The 14,639-nt window shown below is 34.4% G+C and overlaps 1 protein-coding gene across 5 annotated transcripts in view; it reads left to right on the forward strand.

Moving 5' to 3' along the window:
* Dmxl1 (Dmx like 1) overlaps nt 1-14,639 on the forward strand; it is a 151,961-nt gene that overhangs the window by 92,287 nt on the left and 45,035 nt on the right. For 3 of the 5 annotated variants that reach the window (XM_036205232.1, XM_036205233.1, XM_036205236.1), the window contains 4 exons: nt 1,154-1,281; nt 1,832-2,062; nt 2,411-2,524; nt 13,840-13,997. In XM_036205232.1, coding sequence (XP_036061125.1) covers nt 1,154-1,281; nt 1,832-2,062; nt 2,411-2,524; nt 13,840-13,997 — 631 coding nt within the window. The remainder of the gene's footprint in view (nt 1-1,153; nt 1,282-1,831; nt 2,063-2,410; nt 2,525-13,839; nt 13,998-14,639) is intronic. The other 2 variants (XM_036205234.1, XM_036205235.1) reach the window with 1 other exon arrangement.

The following is a 14,639-nucleotide window of genomic DNA, read 5'->3' on the forward strand; positions in this document are numbered from 1 at the left end:
GTTCTCAAAAAAGTTTAATAAAAAAGAGTGTAATTGTGGAGAACCAATGAGTTAGAGACTGGTACATGAGGTCTAGCCGTTTTCTTATCTTCATAAGAAAATAGATAGCTATCCAGTTTTGTAGTGAGTGACTCTATACCTGATTGTGTCATAGCTTTTCCTACCTATTTGGTGCAGATATTTTCTCAATTATCTAGTGGCTGTTAGTTTTCAACTGGTTTCTGACTTTCTTTCAGAGGGAATCAATCCATTGATAGATATATATGATACATCCCTGGGTAGATGGAAAAATCAGGAGATTCCTAGACCACTAGGAATGTGTGTAATGATCCTCTCAATCTCTTTTCATCATTTCCATTTTTATGCTTTATCTTTGTGTTTTGACTTTAGAAAACTTACTTATGTATAACATTCTTTTTAACTGTTTTGATAAGTTTTCTTCTGTGAGTGGAGATGTCATAGTTAGTTATCTCTTACATGGTATCAATGCTCATCAGTATTGGTGTTTGGTTATCATTTCATCTTATCTCTAAGAATTGTCCATGGACAGCACCACTCACCACTCTGGTTGTCTATTACCAAGGTAGCTTCAGTTTTTATTTCCTTTGATCCTGAGTTCATTTATGTAATTGAGTATTGCTTTGGTTTCATCAACATGTTTTTATTTTATCATAAATATTTCTACAGGCTGAGGGAATTTTTGTTGCTACTCTGCCATCTTAAATTTGGAAAATAAAGCCCAAGAATCTATTTACAAATATCAAAATGTTATGATCCATGAGATTCACCAAGTACAACATCTTTAAGCCACTGTCTTTCTAAGTGTAAATATTATATTCGTTTGTTTTAAAGTTATATATTTAAGCTTGCTTCTTATGGGCCAAAATAATGTGATTTTTTAAATGTATTCTTCGTCTTTCACTAAATAAATATACTAGACACTTATCAAAATTTGTTTAGTTTAGAATATGTATATTTTCACTTTAGAGAATACTGTATTAATATAATATAACACCATAGAACATATTAGACATAAAAACAGTATAATTTATAAACAAAAATTTCTATTTAAGATACCTTAGAAATTATGTCTAAGAATTGGAATATTATATATGGAATTCATCTTAGGTTTAAATATTGTTTCTTTTCTTAGTTCATTTCAAACAAATCAGTTTACTGGAATGGTGTATCAGACAGTACTGCTTGCCCATCGACATTCTTTGAGAACAGGAAGTTTAGATGAATCAGTAACTCCTAACACATCACCAGCTCAATGGCCAGGTATAAGTAATTTACATGTATGAATTATTTTTTTAGCCTTATTGGAAATGTTAAATGGTAAAAAGCAGATTTGGCTTAGTTTTACTATTTGATGATCATTGTTAAATACTGCTAAATTTGACACCATTACAAATTCAATGCAAATTTTTCAGTTACATTTTAATTTTGTCACAAAAAGCTCTTGTTACACAAGACATTAGCAAATAAACAATACTTCCTGATCATTATATTAAAGTAGCTCATTTTGTGAAATTATTTCTTAAACAGTTTAAAATATTTTATCAAAATATTTATGCCATTAACATTTTAACTAAGATTTGACATAAGTTTAGTTTCATTTTATCTAAATTAAACAAATATTTCAGTAAATGCTCTTAACCATAGTAACCTAACCTACTGGTTATGAATCTGGGGGAGGGGATGACTTAATGCTGATTGAGTGAATTTTTTCAAAAAGTAGAAAAATATGTTTAATTTTTAGCTTTAAAATGTTTTTTGTTTTTGTTGTTAATGGCAGTTTTTTGTTTGTTTGTTTGTTTTTTGTTCCTAGGAATAAATTGTCTGATTCAACTTTTGAATTCTTCTGGTGAAGAAGCCCAATCAGGACTTACAGTCTTACTTTGTGAAATTCTCACAGCAGTGTATCTTAGTTTGTTCATTCATGGGCTGGCAACACATTCTAGTAATGAGCTATTTCGGATTGTAGCCCATCCCCTAAATGAAAATATGTGGTCTGCAGTGTTTGGGGGAGGAGCACAGACGCACTCAAAAGCCTTATCCGGTAAGTGTTTACTCCCTCCTTCCTCCCTCTCCCTTTTCCTCTTTCTCCTCTTTCTTTTTTTAAGCTTTATTCAGATGGATAACTTTGTTAAATGTAATTATGTTTTAATTTTGTGTCAGAAAGCTCGTTATACAAGACTATCAACTAACAATAATGTGGTTAAAAAAACAAAAGTATTAAAGCTTCTGGTGTACTTTTCAATCTTTTAAGATACTCCTGCACTGATGACACTATTTAATGTACTTGAATGTGTCTCTGAGTATTAAAAATCTTCATTTCTTTTGAAATATAGTCACTTTGGTTTTTGTTCTATTCCAAATACAGATTTTTTTCTTCTTTCTTTGGCAGGAAGGCACTTTGCTATGCCTAGCCCCCACCAGGTAGTGGTATTCTCCATGGAATGTGTGGGCTTTTCCAAAGCTCTGTCAGCCATCAGTTCTCATAGCCCTCCCACTCTTGCAGGCAAGATCTTAGCTTTGGAAATAGGCTTTTACAATGTAGCTTGCTTTGTGTTGGTTTTGAAGGGTTGCATAGTGTGGGATAGTTTGTTTTATTTGGCATTTAAGAAAAATTGACAAATTTCTTTTACTCAAGCCATATTTTTGATTTAAAACAATGATTAGCATTTTATAAAACTTTCTGCTATTCCATTCTAGTTTCAAATTCTTGGTTTTGGATATTTTCTGACCCCTAAATTTTAACATTTCTAAATGTACAAAACCAAAAGAAAAATATTGCTAGTCCTCATCATAGGACATCCCAGTATGGCTTGAAATGACTGAGAAAGCATTTCCCATGAGGCTGCTTTATGATCTGCATATTATGGCTGGCTATTAGAGTATTTGGATTTCTAAGTGTTTTTAATACCGTGAAAAGTAAATAGTTTAATTGTATCTTTTCATTTCTGATGTTAAAAGTACATGTATTTAAATAAATTTAAAACAACCCACTTTTTCAACTTGAAAATAATTTTCATGATGTCTTTTAAACCTTTTCTTTTTGTGATTTATTAACACACATGATAGTATTGGGTTTTCACTTTTGTGGATTATCTGGAGTAGAGTTAGGACTTAATTTATAATAATGGAAAACCTCTTAACTATACTAACATTAAATTTTTAAAAATTATTGAAATACAAAAAAAAAGCAAAAAACAAACAAACAAACAAACAAAAGCTGGGCGGTGGTGGAGCACTCCTTTAATCCCAGTACTCAGGAGGCAGAAGCAGGTGGATCTCTGTGAGTTTGAGGCTAGCCTGGGCTACAGAGTGAGTTCCAGGAAAGGCACCAAAACTATACAGAGAAACTCTTGTCTCAAAAAACAAAATGAAACAAAAGTTACTGAAATACATGTAAATCTGAATCTTCAAATAAAAATTTGGAAACAATTTTAAATGTTTTTTAAAAGGAACCCTTATTATAAGTGAAGCTCAGAAAGATTATCTCTGAATTTCAATCTGCTTCCTCCCTACTGCCTTTAAATACCTTAGACCCATACCTGTATATATTTGTAGGTTTAGATATTTATGATATGGAAGGTCAAATGGTTGGCAAAGGAAATAACAGGAAAAAAATAACAGGAAAATACAATTTGATTTGGGTTAATTATTTTTTCAAAAACTCATTGTAGGGCTGGAGAGATGGCTTAGCAGTTAAGAGCACTTGTTTTTGTGGAAGACCCAGGTTGAGTATTAACACCTATGTATGTAGCAGTTTACAACTGTGTAACTGCAGTTCCAGGGAGACCAACATTCTCTTCTGATCTTTAGAAGGCACCAGGCACACACATGATGCACAGACATACATGCAAGCAAAACACATACATAAAATAAAGTTTTATAAACATTATTGTTAATTCATTTCTTACAATCTTTAAGAGAACTAGAAAAGGAATCAACGATAGGACAAATGGCTAAGCACTGAAACTGAGTATAAAGCTCTCATAGCAATGTCTGGCACAAAGTAATCAGGACCACTCTGTTATCTCTTACTTACTATCTATTGAATGCTGATTCTACATGGCTTTGGTTTATTTGCTGGTTTGTTTGCCTGGCCTGGAACTCTCTCTGTAGACCAGGCTGGCCTTGAACTCATGGAGAGTTGCCTGCCTCTGCTTCTGAGTGCTAGGATTAAAGACATCAGTCACCATCACTCAAAAGATTTTGTTTTTGAGACAAGGTTTCCTTATAGCCCATGGTTAGCTCAAACTTGCTACAGAGCCAAGATAAGCTAGGACGCCTGACCTTTCCTCCAGTCTCTACCTCCCTGGCTACTGGGATCACAGATGTGCACCATGCACAGCTATGGCAGGCATTTTTTATAACTTTTTCATAAGTTTTCACAAACCTTTTGTAAATTCTCATTATCCCCAGAACGAAAATGTTCAGAGATCTTAAATCCTGAATGTTTCTGAAGCCCCCTTTTACCCATTAGGCCATCAACTCAGCTCCATTCCTAACAATGTGTCCTTTCAAAATGTTGTATAAGCTGAGCATTCGGGAGGCAGAGGCAGGAGGATCTCTGTGAGTTAAAGGCCAGCTTGGTCTATGTAGTGAGTTCCAGGAAAGCTGGGGCAATGTGGAGAAACTTTGTCCCGCCCCCAAAGAAAATAAAACAGAAAGAAAAACGTTATGTAAATGGAATTATACATGTAATCATTTGAAATGGTCTTTTTTCGCCTAGTTTAACTCTCTGTAGATTGATCCATCCACATGATTGTAGATCAATAATCCATTCTTTTCATTCCCCAGTTGGGCTGTTTAACTACCGTTCATTGAAGGACTTAATTCCAATTTTTGGCTATTATAATAAGTGATATTGCAAAAGAAAAAGAAAATAAATCAATCACTACAAGCATTTATGCAATGCTTTTGTATGAATGTAAATGAATAATAATGACATATATAAAGTAATATATAATAATAAACTAATTAATAAATGCAAAAACAACATTATTATTAAAGTCCATATATAACCTGAAAAGTAAATATTTTTAGATTTTAAGTATTCTTCTGTAACTGAAGAAAAAGAAGTCGTTATCTTATTAAAATATTTAGTCATTAGCAGTATTGACACTCTTTACACTAAGCTATGATCCTATATGATTGTACAACCAAAGTCTTGGTAGCTTAGCTTCTACTTTATCCTCACATTGAAACTGTTCATTCATCTGTCACTCTTAATTTTTAATTCATGCTGTTTACCCTCTTGAACACATGGGGGAGGGAGGATACAATCTTAAAACAGACAGGGATTAATTATTTGATGCTTACAGTAAAGCAAGGAGTTCATAATCTTGAGCAGACATGAACCAGCTTTGTTGGTCCAGAGACCTTTTGGTATCTCACAACCACTCAGTCTTCCCTTGTAGCACAAAAGAAGCAATAGACATTAAATCAGGATGGCTGTACTTCAGTAAAATTTTGGATATAAAAACAGGTCTTAAACCAGACATGATGGTGCACATTTTTCAATCCCAGTGCCTTGGAGACACAGAGAAATCTCTGAGTTCGAGGCCTGTCTATTCTATTACATAGTGAGTTCTAGGACAGCCAGAGCTACATAGTGAAAGCTTGTCTCAAAAAATAAATAAATAAAAATAAATTAAAAAAAAAAAAGTCATAGTTGACAGCCTCTGGGGTAGAAAGTTTGCTGTTGTTACATTTTATACCATTTGCACCTCTGTTGAAAAGTTTCAGCTTTTAAGTAGTGAAGTTACAGTTTCAAGTCTGAAAAAGACTTGTGAAATGACAAACGGTATCAGAGTGATAATTTGTAGTTTTCCCTGCTGTGGTCCCTAACTTGCTTGAAGAAATTCAGAAGCTGAAACTGTTTTGGCTTCTCTACGGAAAGGTCCAGTGCTGACTGGCTGCTCCACAGACTTGATGGCATCACCTGGTATCGATCTACCCACTACACTTGTCTCACCAATCCTTTTGCTCGGAATTAAAATTATTTTCTTCTACCTTTTTCCTTAAAATTACAGATTTTAAGTGCAAATTTACTTTACATATCAGATTTACTTATTTACTAAAATATTAAGCATTTTAATTTTCATAGTGGTTTTTAAAGTTACTTCCCATGATATAATTTCCATCAATTAATAACAACTATGAAATTCACCTTGACTGTATCTTTCATATATCTTGAGTTCAAGAAAAAATTGTCAACCGAACATACATTTTAGATTCATAGGTCATGGAGTTAATGATTAAATTAATAATTGGTAAATTATTTTGGCTCCATTTTTAATATTTTAAAACATTTAAGACTTAATTATTTAAATTAAATTTAAAATTATTATTTAAATTTAATTATTTAAGGATATCTTTTGCTAAACAATGTTAACATGTGGTTCAAGATAAAAAGTATATTATTAGTCTGATCTTATCTTCAACTCTTTCTTTTTATTTGATGCTGAAAATTGAGCCCGCAACCATGTGCATGTTAGGCAAACTTCTACCACTGATAGCCCAAGTTTCAAGTGTTTATGCTGAGCACAGATAAATATAAAGAGCTTTACTCAAAGGTCAGGTTGATTCTTATTTAAACACTAAGATTTATTGCTTGTAGGCAAAAACATCATTGTATAGTTGTAAGGATCTTAAAATAAATGATAATCTTAACCATTTTCTCTGATAATTTTTACTTATTTGATTACTTTTTATTACCTGTATGTTTACCTATTAGGATTGGGGACAAGTTATCCAAATAAAATATTGAAAATACGGTTTTCTTGTGGTAAGTTTAGATATAAATATATCCACCTTATACTTGTCTGTCTTTGAGAACTCAGAAACCATTCTGAATATAGTCATGGAAGTCATACTGAGTGCACTTCCAGGAACTGTGAATGGTGTGATTTAGAGGAACTATTTATCAGTTGATGAAGAGAAAAACTATTCTAGTTTGAAAGGGAACAGGGGAGAAAATAAAGAGAAGTCAAGGGAGGGGGAGTGAGAGACTTGAAGGGAGAAGGGAAGCAGTGGATAGCGTAGTATTGGCAATCAGAAACAGCCAGGCCTGTGAAGCAGATACTCTGAAAAGCCAGGAGAAAAATCTGAGGACCAAGAAACTGTCAGGATAAAACACCAGAATGGCAGCTGGTAGTGTGAAATGAAGTTCTGAAGGTTTGGTTTTTAGACACCTTACATATTCTTAAAGCATGCCAATATAGCACAGCAATCTGAGGAATTTTAGGTGTAAGTCCACAGTGCTTTGTGTTTGGATTGCTGCAAAAGAACAATCACAGTGTCCCAAAAGCTTACTGGCATTAAATAGTATTCAGTATACATTGTTGACCAAGGGGATTGTCTCCATTTCTTTTCCTGTTGCTATGATAAAATACTCTGAGTAGCAACTTAGGAAATGTTTGTTTTAGTTCACAGTTCAAGGTAGAGTTATCATGGCATAAAGTCAGGGCAGGAGGAACTTGAAGCTACTGGTCATGTCATTTCTGCCCTTAGAAGGAGAAGAGCAGTGAATGTTTGCTGCTTCTCAGCTCCTTTTCTCTACTTAGACAGTCCAGGACCCCAGCCAGGAAGTGACACTACCTATAATAGCACCTCAGTCAGTACGAGGTAACTGTACAGGCATGCCCAGAGAGAGGCCCATCTCCTGTGTGATTCCAGATTATGTCAAGTTGACAACATTAACTATCACAAGGATAAAATAGTGTATTTCAGAAAGTCGATGTGAATTCAGTCAGCATTAAAGTATGTATATTTTAAGTTGTTAAATTTAGCCAAATGAAAATTGAGAAGACTATTTTGTTTTCCTAACAAGTCAGTATCAAAGTACTGTGTATTGAAAATGAAATACTTATTTGGAACCCTTAAGTACATGTTCTCTAAAAAGTGTTTTCAAATTTAGTGCTAGGAAAGGCATTTGAAATTTGCTAATTGTGCCAGGCGGTGGTGGTGCACGCCTTTAATCCCAGCACTCGGGAGACAGAGGCAGGCAGATCTCTGTGAGTTCGAGGACAGCCTGGGCTATAGAGTGAGTTCCAGAACAGACAGGGCTACACAGAGAAACCCTGTCTCGGGAGGGGGGGGGGGGGGGGGATTTGCTAATTATGTTTCTTACTCTGATATAAATTCTCATTTAAGTGATTTGAAATAATGGTCTCATGAACTAAACTATACAGTTTTTTCTGCATATCTCATATACTTTTTTCTAATTGTTTTACTGACTGTTATATTTTGGTTTTATTGTTGTTGCTGCTGTGCTAGCAAGCTCTGACCAAAAGAAACTGTGGGCAAAAAGGGTTTATTTTGGCATACACTTCAGATCCATCATTCAGAGAGGTTCAAGGCAGGAACCTGGAGTCAGGAGCCATGAAGGAACTGTGCTTCCCAGTTGCTCCCTGGCTCCTGCTCCACTAGCTTTCTTATGTAGCCCCTTGTGGCCACCTGGATAGGAATTATAGCCTTGGATTCTTAACCAAAAAGTTCATAACAGAAATAGCTTACTAACTTAAGCATTAATGAAATTTCCCTTTGTGAATTCTACATCACATGAAAAATTTGATATTTATAATTGTTGTAATTAATGTATGCTCATGATATTTTTAAATTGTGATAATTAATTGTTAAAATTAGCTGAAAATCAGCAAGAGCAATTTTTAAAAATTATTCTTTTTCTGCAAACAGTTAGAAATCCATACTTTTGCTTCTTGCATTGTAATTTTTATAATTTTGCATCTTGTGAGAAAATTTACCATAAAACTTGTTGAATTTTGTCTTAATAAGTTTAATGAAAATCTTGTCTCCTAATTGTAGAATGAAATATAAAATGAGTATTTTTACTTGTGGTAAGCATGTCATATCTTTTTTTAATGAAACTGCTAATGATAGATATTTTGAAGACATTTAAAATTATTTCTGGTCTTTGATTATGCTAAATATAGATCAGAAAATCAGAATCATTTGTCTATATAGAATTTGTATGAAAGATCAGTGTTTTATTAGTGATTATTACATGCTATTACAATCATCCCTTTAGCAGAATAATGTTTTTGACCAGGAGCAGGAAGTTCCTTTAAGATGAATGTCAGTGACTAAGTGCACTTGAGCACAGCAAACACTCGTCACTGGTGACTGATTGTTAAGAGCTTCTAGCGGACAGCGAGACACGAGACAACTCACTTTAGGGGGTGAATTCATGTTTGTTAGTCTTAGGTTCTTAGTGAGGGCCGTGCCACATCAAGTTTCCCTTCCTGTTTAAATAGCACTTATTTTTGTGAGAATGGGAGTTATAAGAAGCCTTCCAGGATGGCTTGAAAGAAATGTAAATGTATTTTTTTTTACAGATAATTATTCTTTTATTTCACTATTAAGGCTGCTTCTTTTGATATATACAAAGGTAGAAGCCATACAAAAAATTAATATATCATCTGTTTGACCTACATACTCGCATCAGTGGGTAATAATGTTTCATAAGGTTATTAAAACTAAGCATATTGTCTTTCTATAGACTTTTTCCCCTGATGTTTTTGGCTATTTCAAGTTCTGCATAAAATAGACTGAATATATTTCCAAACTGTGGCATTTGTAATAATTTAGAGTTACTATTCCAGTACAGTGATCCTAGATCTTTTGATTATAAACACTTTGCAGAACATGCACGAGTCACTAGCATTAGACCTGTGTACTCATGTGTGTATAGCACTAAAGCTTGTTTTCTCTCTCCTCCAGCCTCTTTCCCTCGCCCTCTCCTCTCCCTTTTCCTGTCTTCCTACTCCTGTCTCAGCACCTGCCCCTTATTCTCGTCCTCTTGCCCTGCTTTTCCTTCTCTCCAGCTCCTCCCTTTACTTACCAAAGAAGTCTAAATAGCAGCTTTGATATTTTCTTGCTATCTTCCAGTGAATCATTTTTCACATCAACTATCTTGGAATCTGCTTTGGTGTAGGATTTGGAGAAAATTTACTACTTCCTATTCAAATGTTTATAAATTTATTTATTTTTTAAGACAGGGTCTCACTGTATAGTTCTGGCTGGCCTGGATCTCATTTTGTAGACATGCTGGCCTTAAACTCAAGAGATCTACCTGCCTCTACCTCCGAAGATCTGGAACTAAAGCTATGTGTCACCATGTCCAGCTTGTAAATTTATTTTTGTGAATACTTGCTAAAAAGGTACAAAGTAGTATATGAGGTAATGAGTCTAGGAGGACTCTGAGAGTCAAGCATTGTTATATCTGTATAGTATCGTGTCAGTTTTGAAAATTATTAATCTTATTCATTTAAGAAAAAAAACTTTATTTAATTCATTGCTTCTTTAGTATTTTCCTTTTGGACTCTTTAAAGTTTGTTTATAGATTTCAGGTAGGTTTGTATCTAAAGTACCCTTTGTGGTATGCATGCTTCTAAGAGACTACGAACTTAGCCTGAATCGTCTTGCTAAAACCAGAAATGGATTTGGGATTTATTTTTTATTAAACTTAAATGTCCTTTATCTTTTCCTTAACTGTATTTCCTTCAGCATAAACTATTTTAAGTCATCAGTTAAGCAGTTTACCCTTTTCCCTTGAGTTTTGGGACTAATTCATAATTTGGGGGGAATTCATAATTCCCCATTATGAATTTTTTGTACTCTTTGTCATTCTCTGTAGGAACCCCCAAAGATAAGTGGGCTTTCAGTAGAAAAGGAGGAAATGAAATAGTTCTGCTGATTATGTTACGATCTTAAAGAAGTAGTGTTTTAATCTGCTTACAAAATACTGGTTTTGTTACATCTGCTTTAAAATGGTAAGCTAGTCTGGAGAGGTGGCTCGGTCAGTGTCGTGCTTGCTGTGCGAGAGTGAGGACTGAGTGCAGTCTCCAGAGCCCACATTGAAAAGCCAGGCATAGTGGCACTCCCTGTTAGCTTAGCACTGAGGAAGGGGGGTGAAGACAGGTAGATCCTGGTGGCAGGTACTGCTTCACACAACAAGGTAGGTAGCATCACTAAGAAATGACACTTGAGGCTGTACTCTGGCTTCCACATGTATGTGCAAATATGTACCTACATCAGATGCACACCCACCACACAAGTACATACATACACAAAAAAAGGAAAATGGTAAAATAAATGTTAAACAAACTTCTTAGCTTTTGATGTAGTATTTTTATTATTATACAAGTTACCTAAGACCATTTTCGTGCATGTATATTATGTACTTGGAGCATGTTCAGTCCCACTCATACATACTATCCTTCCCCTTCTCACTTCTGCCCCTTGGTTTGTTTGTTTTCATTACAGTAATAACTTCATGGCAGCAAATCTAGTAATACAGGAAAACTTACAGAAAGCAGTGTTGCCTTTCCCATTCCCGGCCTTAGGTGTAACCTCATACACTTTCCTTCATTTCTGTTTGATTTCTTTTGGGAATAACATACATTTCTAAATATCTGTAGTACAGAATGTGCTGAGGGTAAGATCAGAATTTTCAAGGAGAGGAAGGGATATTTGTCTATGAAATCTATTTGACATGGAAACCTATTAGTAAGTCAAAGCAAATAAGAATTAAGTTTTTTAAATGTATGGCATTTCTTGATTCTATCAGGCCTTTCCTTCATGCATGCCTTTGTTTTTGTTTTTGTTTTTTTTTTCTTTTCTTATAAATTAAATTTAGGGCTGGAGAGATGGCTCAGCAGTTAAGAGACCTGGCTGCTCTTCCAGAGGTCCTGAGTTCAATTCCCAGAAACCACATGGTGGCTCACAACCATCTGTAATGATACACACACACACACACACACACACACACACACACACACACATACACACACATATATACATATATATAGTATATGCATCTGTATATATAGTAAATCAATAAACCTTTAAAAAATTAATTAAATGTATTCATTTATTTTACATCTCAACTGCAGCTTCCCCTTCTTCCTCTGTTCCTACTCCCCTCTGCTCCTCTCCCATCCACTCCTCCTCTGCTTCTGTTCAGAAAGGGCAGGCCTCCCATATCAGCAAAGCATGGCATATCCAGTTGAGGAAGGGCTGAGCTCCTCGCCTTTCATTAAGGCTGGGCAAGGCAACCCAGTTTGAAGAATAGGTTCCCAAGAGCCAGCCAAAGCATTAGAGACAGCCCCTGCTTCCATTGTTAGTAGTTCCACAAGTAGACCAAGCAAGTAAACCAAGCTACACAACTGTCACTCGTATGTAGAGGGCCTAGGTTGGTCCCATGTGGGCTCCCTGGCTGTTAGTTCAGACTCTGTGAGTTCCTATGAGCATAGGTTAGCTGTTTCTGTTTCTGTGGGTTCCCTTGTGATGCCCTTGACTCCACTGGCTTGTACAATCCTTCCTCCCAGTCTTCAGCAGGATTTCCCAACCTTGGCAGCAGTGGGTCTCTGCATCTGCTTCCATCAGTTACTGGGTAAATCATGCCTTTGATTTCTATTAGCCACAATTTATCCTTTTCATTTCTCTTAGATAATGCATAAGGTCTACATCCAGTTTCTTGTCCGTTTAATTTTAGAGTGTGTGTTATATGTGGCATATGTATATTGGAAATTTGATTGTTGATCATCAGATGTTAATAGCAACAGTTTATATAGACTTAAATATGTAAATGTAATCATTTAATAGATGAAGTAACAGTGGAACCACTATTATATAATATCTTAGAATATGAATATGCCATTTATTTTTCCTTTCCAAAATTACATAATTACTATTTTAAACTTAGATTATTGTTGCTTGATATATTGCATGCGCATGTTCTGTTTTAAAGTTGAATAATTCCAAATGATAAATAAAAAATGTAACTAAGGCTCAAATATTTACATCACTTTGGAAGGTAAGTAAATCTCATTTGGAACCATTGGAGACAAATATTGTTGTGTCTTAATGTGAGTTGTTTGCATAGTAGGTCATGCTTTTGTCTACAGGATCCTTGTTTGTCTACAATTGATAATGTGTCTTATGACTTAGTATTCATAAAACATTTTATAGCATGTAGATATGAAGCTCAGTGATGCAGTAATTGCATGGCATGTGCAAGAACCTGGCTTTGAATACTGGTACCATAAAAATCTTTGAAATCAAGCTCCCATATAATTATTGCTTTTCAGATACTACTGTTTTAGTTTTCTAGGGTAAATACTGAAAGAATACTAATTTAAGAGTTTTTAGAAAGTAAAGGCTGAGTTTTTACTTTTGTGTGATTCTAATGACTAGGAAGTCCATCTCTAAACCATTTTCAAGATGTAATGCACTTTAATTAGGGAAGTCAAAATATTAACAATACTTTCTGATAAAAATATATTTTAAATGTATAATGAGACCAGTTTGTTACTGAACAATCTGAAGTGTGGCATTTTAAATTCATACTGACATTGTATCATCTATTACTTTAAAGTGTTTATTGGGGTAGCTGACTGGTAAAATCTATATTTGATATGCATAAATCACTGGGTTGAATTATCAGCAAGCCTCTTTTTAAAAACACAACATAGAAGGATATGGGAAACTTCTATTATAATCCTAACTAAATTGTAGAGGGATTTCTTTTTTGTGGGCAGATACTACATCTGTTATACATTACATACAACAAATAAATTAGCATTCAGATAATTATGGACACGATAAGGTAAAAACAGAAGTTATTACAAACTCATCTTTCCTTCTTACTTCTCCTACCCACTCTTTCAACTGCTCTGTACTTTCATAATAATATTTTAGTTTGTGTGTGTTGTTTGAAATTATCTGTAACTTTTTTGTAAAGATGGCAATTAGACATAGTACTTTAATAATAATCTATTTTCTTCTTTGTTTCTTTACTAGTTGAAGGAGAAAAACAAAACAAACATTTTAGTCCATCAAAAGCATCTGGCAGAGAATCTGCCCCCATAACCTCTTCCTCAGTAAATCAGGAATCACTGACAGTCAAGGAGAAATTCATCCCACCTGAGCTAAGTATCTGGGACTACTTCATAGCCAAGGTAATAAAACATTGATACACAGAACAATATTCATGTAGTCAAATGGAACAAGTGGTTGTAAAATAAGTGATTAACTTCTAAATACTTTCTCACTCCGTTTTGAAATTTTTAACTTGGGTCAAGATATTCTACAATATAAAAAAGAAACTTTGACTATATTGATCATACATCTAAGCAGTTTTTAAGGCAGTATATATATTTATGTGCATTAGGACTCCATTTCAAACTGAAATTATTAAGTAAGATTAGAAAAAGGAGTTCGTTGACATTTTAATGTTATGTACTTAATAATAGCCAAGAGTCAAGACCCAGGAGTAAAGGCGTTCTGGTCATCTCTTCTCCATACTCAGTTTCTTCCTTTTTCTTTTCAAATGTAGAACCTGTGTAAGCCTTGTACCACTGAGCCAAGCTCATAGTCCCGCATTCATTTTTAATACTGTAGGCCACCCTGACTTGTTTTGACTGGTGTAAATCTCATTTACCAGTATTTTGTTAAATAACATTATTCTCCAAAACTGAGTGTACTACACTATATTACATATTAATAATAGCATAAAATGCAAACTTTCCTAACTTTCCACACATCACTATTTGAAAACAGATATATGCTATGATGAGTGAAGTCAATCACATCATTCCTTT

Source organism: Onychomys torridus, chromosome 13 (genome assembly GCF_903995425.1).
Source record: "Onychomys torridus chromosome 13, mOncTor1.1, whole genome shotgun sequence".
Taxonomy (NCBI): Eukaryota; Metazoa; Chordata; class Mammalia; order Rodentia; family Cricetidae; genus Onychomys; species Onychomys torridus.